General features: G+C 46.6%; 1 protein-coding gene across 9 annotated transcripts in view; it reads right to left on the bottom strand.

Annotated features, from left to right (window-relative positions):
- The window catches only part of CEP128 (centrosomal protein 128), a 147,897-nt gene that overhangs the window by 73,882 nt on the left and 60,304 nt on the right, over window positions 1–13,711 (bottom strand). For all 9 annotated transcript variants that reach the window (XM_056546709.1, XM_056546707.1, XM_056546706.1 and 6 more), the window contains exon 19: window positions 11,296–11,488. In XM_056546709.1, coding sequence (XP_056402684.1) covers window positions 11,296–11,488 — 193 coding nt within the window. The remainder of the gene's footprint in view (window positions 1–11,295; window positions 11,489–13,711) is intronic.

A 13,711-nucleotide genomic window follows, 5' to 3' on the forward strand; every position in this document is an offset into this window, starting at 1 on the left:
AATCAGATATTAAACTAAACGGATACTTCACTTAATCTTTGTCAATAAGAATTATCTTAAACATTGCCCAGGGTCACATCTGATTTGTGGATGAGCCACTGACATCCTAAAAATGTGTTGATTCTAGGATTTTTACAAGAGGTAAAGATCTATACACAAAAAAAAAAAAAGTTTAAGGAACCACCTTCTAAGTAAAAATGACACTTTATTACATAATCAAAAACAACAAAAACTTACAATTAAGTAGCCATAAAAAAAAAATCTTCAAAAATACTTAAAAGGGCGCTGTCAGATAAAAATTTTTTTTTGATATGTTGTAAAGCATGTATAGCCAATAGGTTCGGCAATTGCTTTCATTAGAAAAGTATTTCAGTCAAACAACTGTCCCCCCTGCCTGCTTGGACACATACCAGTCCTGCTGTGTCCGTGAGTCATCACCTATGTCATGGACACACTTCCTTGATTGACAGCTGTGAGCGCAGGGCTCCTCCCACTGTCAGCTTGTGTCCCGCTACTGTCAGTGAGGAAAAGCTGGGAGTTGTAGTGTTGCTAATGCTAGGAGAGATGTGAGCAGACAGCATACTGAGGGAGGGGGCGGAGACCTGCACAGTGAGGCCACGCCCCTTTCCTTTGAGAGGAATTCAGCCTAGTGAGCTAAATTAAAAGTGTAATAAAAAAATTAATAAAAGGTGCTAAACACATAAAAATTAGATGAACATGGTCAGGATTAGGTACCGAGTGATATATTTCAAAAAAATTTTTGTTGGATCTGACGGGTACGCTTTAAACACTTCTATTACTTATACACTCATGTAGGATCTGGGAGCTGCATTATATCGGTTGTGTATGTGCGTTGGTCACTATGAGGATGGACTAAGAGCATCGTTGCAGTATACACCATGTCTTTGACCGGACTAAGCATCTTATTTTAACCCTTCTGTAGTCCCTCCCATACACACTTCCCAGGGTCGAGCCATGCAGGATCCAGGGACTCTATTCAGGTCATGAACAAACCTCAATGGCAAAGATCAGAGGAGGACACACAGGGAACGTCGGGCCAGATACTCAAAAGGACTTTTTTTGTTCCCCAAGTTTACAAACTCTGAGCACGTCGCGTCCCCAGCCCTCAAACATGGGACAGTGCTTAGGATTCGGTTCAGTGAGTCATTTCAGAAACCGCAGCGTTCTACAGAACAGGATGCCATTAACCTTTTGCTCACCAAAAGCACTGGCGATAAGTTCCAGCAGTGTGCGGCAGGACCCTTTCAGGCACTCAATGGGTTCAGTGTGACAGTCCTCCAAGATTACAGAGATCAGATGTACTTACAATTTTAATGCAAGACAGACGTGCCCTGACATTCAGGTCTTCTAGGCCATGCCCTCCCCAAAATCTAAACACCCTGGCAGCTGTGTCCAAAAAAACTCCTCATTATTGCAGTGGAAAACAGAGCAGGAGGGTGTAGTGAGGGAGAAACATTGGGAAGAACACTGTTAATGAGTTTAAGAATTTCCAATGTAACCAGCTGGGCTGCGGAGAGAAGGCAAATTGTAGTTTGTCATGAACAGATTTCAACGCCCCAGGGCGATGATTTCAAATCATTGGATTCTATGTATCCACAGAACTTCGCTCCTATTAAAATTCTGGAACCGTAAACTATATCCTGTGGGTTTAACAATTTGACAGGGTGAAAAACAAATCAAAGAGGTGCAGAAGTTTACACACAGCACCCATCAGGCAACAAGGCAGTAGAGGTGATTAAAATCATTGCGCATGGGCTGGTAACTAAAGTAGAAGTGATGGAGATCATTGTGCACGGGCCGGGTCACTATAGCAGAAGTGATGGAGATCGTTGTGCACAGGCCGGGTCACTATAGCAGAAGTGATGGAGATCGTTGTGCCCAGGCCGGGTCACTATAGCAGAAGTGATGGAGATCATTGTGCCCAGGCCGGGTCACTATAGCAGAAGTGATGGAGATCATTGTGCCCAGGCCGGGTCACTATAGCAGAAGTGATGAAGATCATTGTGCACAGGCCGGTCACTATAGCAGAAGTGATGGAGATCATTGTGCACAGGCCGGGTCACTATAGAAGAAGTGATGGAGATCGTTGTGCACAGGCCGGGTCACTATAGAAGAAGTGATGGAGATCATTGTGCACGGGCCGGGTCACTATAGCAGAAGTGATGGAGATCATTGTGCACGGGCCGGGTCACTATAGAAGAAGTGATGGAGATCATTGTGCACGGGCCGGGTCACTATAGAAGAAGTGATGGAGATCATTGTGCACAGGCCGGGTCACTATAGAAGAAGTGATGGAGATCATTGTGCACAGGCCGGGTCACTATAGCAGAAGTGATGGAGATCATTGTGCACAGGCCGGTCACTATAGCAGAAGTGATGGAGATCATTGTGCCCAGGCCGGGTCACTATAGCAGAAGTGATGAAGATCGTTGTGCACAGGCCGGGTCACAATAGAAGAAGTGATGGAGATCATTGTGCACAGGCCGGGTCTCTATAGAAGAAGTGATGGAGATCATTGTGCACAGGGCGGGTCACTATAGAAGAAGTGATGGAGATCATTGTGCACGGGCCGGGTCACTATAGCAGAAGTGATGGAGATCATTGTGCACAGGCCGGGTCACTATAGAAGAAGTGATGGAGATCATTGTGCACAGGCCGGGTCACTATAGAAGAAGTGATGGAGATCATTGTGCACAGGCCGGGTCACTAAAGCAGAAGTGATGAAGATCGTTGTGCACAGGCCGGGTCACTATAGCAGAAGTGATGGAGATCACTGTGCACAGGCTGGGTCACTATAGTAGAAGTGATGGAGATCATTGTGCACGGGCCGGGTCACTATAGCAGAAGTGATGGAGATCATTGTGCACGGGCCGGGTCACTATAGAAGAAGTGATGGAGATCATTGTGCACAGGCCGGGTCACTATAGAAGAAGTGATGGAGATCATTGTGCACAGGCCGGGTCACTATAGAAGAAGTGATGGAGATCATTGTGCACAGGCCGGGTCACTATAGCAGAAGTGATGGAGATCATTGTGCACAGGCCGGGTCACTATAGCAGAAGTGATGGAGATCATTGTGCACAGGCTGGGTCACTATAGTGGAAGTGATGGAGATCATTGTGCACAGGCCGGTCACTATAGCAGAAGTGATGAAGATCATTGTGCCCAGGCCGGGTCACTATAGTAGAAGTGATGGAGATCATTGTGCCCAGGCCGGGTCACTATAGCAGAAGTGATGAAGATCATTGTGCACAGGCCGGGTCACTATAGCAGAAGTGATGAAGATCATTGTGCACGGGCCGGGTCACTATAGCAGAAGTGATGGAGATCGTTGTGCACAGGCCGGGTCACTATAGCAGAAGTGATGGAGATCGTTGTGCCCAGGCCGGGTCACTATAGCAGAAGTGATGGAGATCATTGTGCCCAGGCCGGGTCACTATAGCAGAAGTGATGGAGATCATTGTGCCCAGGCCGGGTCACTATAGCAGAAGTGATGAAGATCATTGTGCACAGGCCGGTCACTATAGCAGAAGTGATGGAGATCATTGTGCACAGGCCGGGTCACTATAGAAGAAGTGATGGAGATCGTTGTGCACAGGCCGGGTCACTATAGAAGAAGTGATGGAGATCATTGTGCACGGGCCGGGTCACTATAGCAGAAGTGATGGAGATCATTGTGCACGGGCCGGGTCACTATAGAAGAAGTGATGGAGATCATTGTGCACGGGCCGGGTCACTATAGAAGAAGTGATGGAGATCATTGTGCACAGGCCGGGTCACTATAGAAGAAGTGATGGAGATCATTGTGCACAGGCCGGGTCACTATAGCAGAAGTGATGGAGATCATTGTGCACAGGCCGGTCACTATAGCAGAAGTGATGGAGATCATTGTGCCCAGGCCGGGTCACTATAGCAGAAGTGATGAAGATCGTTGTGCACAGGCCGGGTCACAATAGAAGAAGTGATGGAGATCATTGTGCACAGGCCGGGTCTCTATAGAAGAAGTGATGGAGATCATTGTGCACAGGGCGGGTCACTATAGAAGAAGTGATGGAGATCATTGTGCACGGGCCGGGTCACTATAGCAGAAGTGATGGAGATCATTGTGCACAGGCCGGGTCACTATAGAAGAAGTGATGGAGATCATTGTGCACAGGCCGGGTCACTATAGAAGAAGTGATGGAGATCATTGTGCACAGGCCGGGTCACTAAAGCAGAAGTGATGAAGATCGTTGTGCACAGGCCGGGTCACTATAGCAGAAGTGATGGAGATCACTGTGCACAGGCTGGGTCACTATAGTAGAAGTGATGGAGATCATTGTGCACGGGCCGGGTCACTATAGCAGAAGTGATGGAGATCATTGTGCACGGGCCGGGTCACTATAGAAGAAGTGATGGAGATCATTGTGCACAGGCCGGGTCACTATAGAAGAAGTGATGGAGATCATTGTGCACAGGCCGGGTCACTATAGAAGAAGTGATGGAGATCATTGTGCACAGGCCGGGTCACTATAGCAGAAGTGATGGAGATCATTGTGCACAGGCCGGGTCACTATAGCAGAAGTGATGGAGATCATTGTGCACAGGCTGGGTCACTATAGTGGAAGTGATGGAGATCATTGTGCACAGGCCGGTCACTATAGCAGAAGTGATGAAGATCATTGTGCCCAGGCCGGGTCACTATAGTAGAAGTGATGGAGATCATTGTGCCCAGGCCGGGTCACTATAGCAGAAGTGATGAAGATCATTGTGCACAGGCCGGGTCACTATAGTAGAAGTGATGGAGATCATTGTGCACAGGCCGGGTCACTATAGCAGAAGTGATGGAGATCACTGTGCACAGGCCGGGTCACTATAGCAGAAGTGATGGAGATCACTGTGCACGGGCCGGGTCACTATAGCAGAAGTGATGAAGATCACTGTGCACAGGGCAGGTCACTATAGCAGAAGTGATGGAGATCATTGTGCACAGGCCGGGCAACTATAGCAGAAGTGATGAAGATCATTGTGCACAGGCCGGGTCACTATAGAAGAAGTGATGGAGATCATTGTGCACAGGCCGGGTCACTATAGCAGAAGTGATGGAGATCATTGTGCACAGGCTGGGTCACTATAGCAGAAGTGATGAAGATCATTGTGCACAGGCCGGGTCACTATAGCAGAAGTGATGGAGATCATTGTGCACGGGCCGGGTCACTATAGCAGAAGTGATGAAGATCATTGTGCACAGGCCGGGTCACTATAGTAGAAGTGATGGAGATCATTGTGCACAGGCCGGGTCACTATAGCAGAAGTGATGGAGATCACTGTGCACAGGCCGGGTCACTATAGAAGAAGTGATGGAGAGCATTGTGCACAGGCCGGGTCACTATAGCAGAAGTGAGGGAGATCACTGTGCACGGGCCGGGTCACTATAGCAGAAGTGATGAAGATCACTGTGCACAGGGCAGGTCACTATAGCAGAAGTGATGGAGATCATTGTGCACAGGCCGGGCAACTATAGCAGAAGTGATGGAGATCATTGTGCACAGGCCGGGTCACTATAGTAGAAGTGATGAAGATCATTGTGCACAGGCCGGGTCACTATAGCAGAAGTGATGAAGATCATTGTGCACAGGCCGGGTCACTATAGCAGAAGTGATGAAGATCATTGTGCACAGGCCGGGTCACTATAGTAGAAGTGATGAAGATCATTGTGCACGGGCCAGTCACTATAGCAGAAGTGATGGAGATCATTGTGCACGGGCCGGGTCACTATAGCAGAAGTGATGGAGATCATTGTGCACGGGCCGGGTCACTATAGCAGAAGTGATGAAGATCATTGTGCACAGGCCGGGTCACTATAGTAGAAGTGATGGAGATCATTGTGCACAGGCCGGGTCACTATAGCAGAAGTGATGGAGATCATTGTGCACAGGCCGGGTCACTATAGAAGAAGTGATGGAGAGCATTGTGCACAGGCCGGGTCACTATAGCAGAAGTGATGGAGATCATTGTACACAGGCCGGGTCACTATAGCAGAAGTGATGGAGATCATTGTGCACAGGCCGGGCAACTATAGCAGAAGTGATGGAGATCATTGTGCACGGACCAGTCACTATAGCAGAAGTGATGAAGATCATTGTGCACAGGCCGGGTCACTATAGAAGAAGTGATGGAGATCATTGTGCACAGGCCGGGTCACTATAGCAGAAGTGATGGAGATCATTGTGCACGGGCCGGGTCACTATAGCAGAAGTGATGAAGATCATTGTGCACAGGCCGGTCACTATAGCAGAAGTGATGATGATCATTGTGCACGGGCCGGGTCACTATAGCAGAAGTGATGAAGATCATTGTGCACAGGCCGGGTCACTATAGCAGAAGTGATGGAGATCATTGTGCACAGGCCGGGTCACTATAGCAGAAGTGATGAAGATCATCAAGATCAGTGCACAGGCTGGGTCCGGGCAGTGTCCTTTTATTTAAGATTCAAGATCCAGGCAGTGAACTAAACACAAGAGCCGCACAACGCCTGGGAAAGGATCATCAGGTGATTGTGAGAACCGCAGTGTATGACCAGATGACTGGAGGACACGGGAATAAATCCTCTTAGGAATGTCACAAATCATTGTCCAGATACCGATGGGAATAAAATGTGCTGCTAACCAACTCCCCTCAGGGACTCATCCACATAGACAAGAATGGAGCCAGAATAAAATATTTTGTGCATTTTTTTGACAATTGTAGGCAGCATGTGGCATAAACTCAAGGGCCGCCCATGGATGTGAGATTTATCTGGACAGACGCCATCATCTCTAGTGATAGGAGACACAAACAGAAACAAGAGCAGCCGGGTTGGATTTTATAACTAATGATGAACAGCGCCAGATGGAACTAGAAAACGCTTATCCCATTCCTTCATACATTTAAAAAACAATTGGATGGAATTTACTAAAAACAAACAAAAAACAAAACTGTGCACTGTAACTTATTAATAGTTTTCTATGGGCCAAAGAAATCAAATTAATTTTAGCAAAGATGTAACAGGTAAACAACAGATGCTTTTTGTATTAGGCAACCATCTTGGTCAAAGCCCCAGAAGTGTCAGGATTCAGCACGATGGATGAAGTGGAATGGTGGATGCAGAATTGGTACAAATCTCCCGTCCTCTCTTTCTGGTCAGACTTTTCAAGAGAATCTGTCCTTTAGATCAGAGTTTCATAACCAGGGTGCGTCTAGCTGTAGCAAAACTATAACTCTCAGCATGACTGGACGGACAAAGGCTATTGGGTAACACTCTCCAACCATTCAATGATCGCTCACAGGTCAACCTGCGGCATAACTACAACTCCCATTGAAAGAAGGAGAATGTCCAGCGCCAACTCGTGCAAAAGGAACTTCTTTATTAGGTTGTCATAGGAAACATCACATGGACTCCAGTAACGTGACAAGTTTCGGCACTGTGGGCCGAAACGCGTCAAGTTGCTTGAGTCCATGTGATGTTTCCTAAGTCAACCAAAAAAAGAAGTTCCTTTTCCACGAGTTGGCGCTGGACATTCTCCTTCTTTCGATGTTATGTGGATGAGTCCAAGTCCAGTCCGAATCAATGCACTGGTCAAGACCAGTATATGGAGGGTTAATCCAATCACTTTTTCCAATAGATCACCCCTTGGGGCAATCCAATAGTACCCTATTTTTCCATATACCAACTAAAATGTATAACCTTTATTGTAAACTAATCAAAAATATCCACACATTTAAAAAGTATCAGAGCAGTGTCCTTGATTTGGATCTAATGTATTGTAGATATCTCCACTGAGATTATTAGTTGCTGTCTGTCGCTGAGTGTGCCTGCAGCTCACACTCTGCTTCCTTCGGAGACTGGGCTGAGTAGGGTGTTTTTAACTATATCAGAGCAGTCTCCGAAGGAAGCAGAGTGCGAGTTGCAGGGCACACTCAGCGACAGACAGCAACTAATAATCTCAGTGGAGATATCTACAATACATTAGATCCAAATCAAGGACACTGCTCTGATACTTTTTAAATGTGTGGATATTTTTGATTAGTTTACAATAAAGGTTATACATTTTAGTTGGTATATGGGAAAATAGGGTACTATTGGATTGCCCCAAGGGGTGATCTATTGGAACAAGTCCAGTCCGGGCGCCAATGCAGGGGTGACCTGGAGTGCACTGCTTCTCTTGACTGCAACTCCCATTGTGCCCTTACAGCATTCACCTACACAACTTCTGCAACCCACGTAGCTGTGCACCCCAACTTGTGGCTCTTCAGTGTCTTCAAACCCCATTATACCCTGAGGGTCAAAAGGTCAAAAACTACAACTCCAATCATGCGCTAACAACAAAGGATTGTCCAGGGAGTTGTACATTTACATTAGCTGGTGAGCCAGGGAGTGAACCATTTCTGTAGATTGGTTTATGGCTACCTGCTGGGGACACATGATAACCTCCCTGCTCCCCTCCATTGTCCATTCCAAGCTGAATGAATGAAACAGAAGCCAATGAGCAACTGTGAAAGACAAGGTCATACTAAACACCCCCGATGATTAGCAGGTATCAAACAGGTGGCATCCGTGGTAGAGAGCAGGACACTCCCAGTCATAGCATGAAAGATGGAGAACGCCCGGAGATGCCCTGCGGTCAGGTCACGCTGCGCCTAAAATGTGTGATGTGGAATTCCAACGAGCAGATGTTCTCCTGGCCGTCATCGTTTTATCTTGGCTGCAGATGACTTGTAACCAGGGGACCTGGTGCAGGGATGTGGAGCAGATTCCCGATTGTGAGCCAACCCCTAAACGTGGAGCAGAGAGCAGCCGATTCATCATCAGTGTCCATATTCCTTCGCTGATCAAAAATGTCTCAGGAACTTTCTCACAGTGTATAAAACAAACCAGAGATTGGTGCTTAGAACATCAGCGCTCGGACCTCCCAGCAGCTCTGGGGTCTCATTCATCCCCCAGACGTGGCAGCCACATGCCGTCTAGGAAGCTGTCACTGTAGCCTTTGTGAGACACTTAACACCTCCGTCAGCGCTGACATCAAGCTCACGTATCCGCATTGAGCCTCCGCGCACCCCATTGAGCAGCAACGCACAACATCAGTGAGGTCATCTCGCAAATAGCTGTACAGATTGTAAGACAGAGAGAAGAGCCGGCAGTCCTCTATAGAGTCCCTCGGAACATTGCACAATGGCAAAACTTAACAGCGCAGAGATTTCAGCTTTCCATAGATCCTGAAGGGCAAATAACTTCATACGATATCAGAATTCATCGACCGGGATAAACAGTGATCAGCGATTGTGGATTCTTCAGAAAGAATGTTGCGTATGAAGACGTCGGTCAGTGGGAAACCATTTTTTGGACAAGGTGAGAAATAATCCACTACAGAGCGAGGAGATAACATGGCGGAGACCGCGTGCATATAAATATTACACGTACAGGAATGTCAATAAATCCGCGCTACTTCCATTCCTGTTTACAGGATTAGCCGGATCTCGCCCCTCATTAGCCCCTTTATCTTTTCATGTTTTCTTTATTCGGCTTATAAGCTTTTTCATTACTTGCGCTCCCTGGGGTAGAAATTAAATGGAGAGCGATGAGGCCACATTCACTGCACCGCTGGATATTGTGATATAATTACAGGATCTGACGGGTTTATAGCTTGTGCCTTATTGTCAGCGCAGACCCCAACACCGAAACACTCAAAGGAAACAGAACAACAATATATATGTAACTATGTGCAACAACTAGAGATCAGCGGTGACATCACTAAGAATACAGCCTATCCATCACTAGAGATCAGCGGTGACATCACTGAGGATACAGCCTATCCATCACTAGAGATCAGCGGTGACATCACTGAGAATACATCCTATCCATCACTAGAGATCAGCGGTGACATCACTGAGAATACATCATATCCATCACTAGAGATCAGCGGTGACATCACTGAGAATACAGCCTATCCATCACTAGAGATCAGCGGTGACATCACTGAGAATACATCCTATCCATCACTAGAGATCAGCGGTGACATCACTGAGAATACATCCTATCCATCACTAGAGATCAGCGGTGACATCACTGAGAATACATCCTATCCATCACTAGAGATCAGCGGTGACATCACTAAGAATACAGCCTATCCATCACTAGAGATCAGCAGTGACATCACTGAGAATACATCCTATCCATCACTAGAGATCAGCGGTGATATCACTGAGAATACAGCCTATCCATCACTAGAGATCAGCAGTGACATCACTGAGAATACATCCTATCCATCACTAGAGATCAGCGGTGACATCACTGAGAATACAGCCTATCCATTCACTAGAGATTAGCAGTGACATCACTGAGAATACATCCTATCCATCACTAGAGATCAGCGGTGACATCACTGAGAATACAGCCTATCCATCACTAGAGATCAGCGGTGACATCACTGAGAATACAGCCTATCCATCACTAGAGATCAGCGGTGACATCACTGAGAATACAGCCTATCTATCACTAGAGATCAGCAGTGACATCACTGAGAATACAGCCTATCCATCACTAGAGATCAGCGGTGACATCACTGAGAATACAGCCTATCCATCACTAGAGATCAGCGGTGACATCACTGAGAATACAGCCTATCCATTCCCTAGAGATCAGCGGTGACATCACTGAGAATACAGCCTATCCATCACTAGAGATCAGCGGTGACATCACTGAGAATACAGCCTATCCATCACTAGAGATCAGCGGTGACATCACTGAGAATACAGCCTATCCATTCCCTAGAGATCAGCGGTGACATTACTGAGATTACATCCTATCCATCACTAGAGATCAGCGGTGACATCACTGAGAATACAGCCTATCCATCACTAGAGATCAGCGGTGACATCACTAGAGATCAGCACACAATACATGTTACCGTCTGTGTTGAATTATATCTTTGTTCTCCCAGAGCCATTGTGTATAAAATAAAGAGTATTTACGATTTTCTGCACATTAAAAAAATTACAAAAGGCAATAAATAAATAAATAAATAAATAAAAAGTTGTTCTGCTCACTAAGCAATATCTGGAGGTTGGCGTCTATCGGCAGTCACATGATTCGCATACCTCACACCCCTGAAATCTGCTGATGCAGAAGACTTCCTCTCCAGCCGCTGTCACTATGAGGGGAGGATTGTCAGCTCCTCGGCCGAGCGCCTCACGTGACCCAAAACACAGGATGTCCATGTGCGCAGCAGATTCAGGTCCCTGCGGAGCGCCCCCTACCTTTCTTCTCCTGGTGAGCCTCCTCCAGTTGCTGCTCCAGCTTGTTAATATGGAGGCGCCGCTCGTCTTTCTCGGCTTCTTTCTTAAGTTTGTGTTCCTTCAGCTGTTCCTGACACTGCTGGTGCTGACTGCGGAGCTTCCTCTCCCGCTCATCGCGCTCCTTCAGCTCCTCACAAATCCAATGGAGTTTTGTCTGAAAAATAATAAGAATATTAAAATAACAACAACAATCCCGAAATGTCTTCACTTAATATAACCATCCCCCGGGCCCCTCAATCACTATTATATGGATCAGCGGCAGAATCTATAGAGATAATACAGGAAATAACTCAGGATCAGTACAGGATAAGTAATATAATGTATGTACACAGTGACCTCACCAGCAGAATAGTGAGTACAGCTCTGTAGTATAATACAGGATATAACTCAGGATCAGTACAGGATAAGTAATGTAATGTATATACACAGTGACCTCACCAGCAGAATAGTGAGTACAGCTCTGGAGTATAATACAGGATATAACTCAGGATCAGTACAGGATAAGTAATGTAATGTATATACACAGTGACCGCACCAGCAGAATAGTGAGTACAGCTCTGGAGTATAATACAGGATATAACTCAGGATCAGTACAGGATAAGTAATGTAATGTATGTACACAGTGACCTCACCAGCAGAATAGTGAGTACAGCTCTGGGGTATAATACAGGATATAACTCAGGATCAGTACAGGATAAGTAATGTAATGTATGCACACAGTGACCTCACCAGCAGAATAGTGAGTGCAGCTCTGGAGTATAATACAGGATATAACTCAGGATCAGTACAGGATAAGTAATGTAATGTATGTACACAGTGACCAGCAGAATAGTGAGTACAGCTCTGGAGTATAATACAGGATATAACTCAGGATCAGTACAGGATAAGTAATGTAATGTATATACACAGTGACCTCACCAGCAGAATAGTGAGTACAGCTCTGGGGTATAATACAGGATATAACTCAGGATCAGTACAGGATAAGTAATGTAATGTACACAGTGACCTCACCAGCAGAATAGTGAGTACAGCTCTGGAGTATAATACAGGATATAACTCAGGATCAGTACAGGATAAGTAATGTAATGTATGTACACAGTGACCTCACCAGCAGAATAGTGAGTACAGCTCTGGAGTATAATACAGGATATAACTCAGGATCCGTACAGGATAAGTAATGTAATGTATGTACACAGTGACCTCACCAGCAGAATAGTGAGTGCAGCTCTGGAGCATAATACAGGATATAACTCAGGATCAGTACAGGATAAGTAATGTAATGTATGTACACAGTGACCTCACCAGCAGAATAGTGAGTACAGCTCTGGGGTATAATACAGGATATAACTCAGGATCAGTACAGGATAAGTAATGTATGTACACAGGGACTTAGATCAGCGTTTTACAGTTCTGGCGACGCCAATTAGGTTTTAATATTGTTTTGTTTGTCTAAAATGAGGTTTATTTGAACTTTTATTATTTTTATGATATTTCGTTTTTTGCTTTTTTAATTAAATGTTACTTTGGCACTAGGAGGTGTAATCCCAAATACAATGTGATGCACTGTGACCGCAATCCTAGTACAAGTGCTTGGTAGTCTGTGGTCGCGGGTAGGGGAGGTGAATGGGTGACAGAGGGGTTAACATTCAAAATAGACTGTGGCATATAAATGGTTAAACTGCAGGGAGAGGAAATCTTTTTCTTTCGCAGGTGGGTGTTGTAATCTAGAGCCGGCACGATGTTGTGACACGTCAGGATGGGGTTAATAATCCTGCACATCCATAAAATATTACCCTGAACAAATACCCCACAATCCTCGTACAGACCTTATACAAGCTACAGCACAGCGCCCCCCAGCACCCCCACGTACGTACTTCTGTGACCCCCTTCTGTATGTCCCCACGCCCAAGCTTCTGACCTTCTCCTGTATATCCCGCTCCCCATCCGTGACCCCCTAACTCTCCTCTGTGTATCCCCCCCCATCCGTGACCCCCTAACCCTCCGTGTATCCCCCCATCCGTGACCCCCTAACTCTCCTCTGTGTATCCCCCCATCCGTGACCCCCTAACCCTCCTGTGTATCCCCGCGCCCCATCCGTGACCCCCTAACCCTCAGTGTATCCCCGCGCCCCATCCGTGACCCCCTAACCCTCAGTGTATCCCCGCGCCCCATCTGTGACCCCCTAACCCTCAGTGTATCCCCGCCCCCATCTGTGACCCCCTAACCCTCCTGTGTATCCCCGCGCCCCATCTGTGACCCCTAACCCTCAGTGTATCCCCGCGCCCCATCTGTGACCCCCTAACCCTCAGTGTATCCCCGCGCCCCATCTGTGACCCCCTAACCCTCAGTATATCCCCGCGCCCCATCTGTGACCCCC

The sequence above is a fragment of the Hyla sarda genome, chromosome 11 (genome assembly GCF_029499605.1).
Source record: "Hyla sarda isolate aHylSar1 chromosome 11, aHylSar1.hap1, whole genome shotgun sequence".
NCBI lineage: Eukaryota > Metazoa > Chordata > Amphibia > Anura > Hylidae > Hyla > Hyla sarda.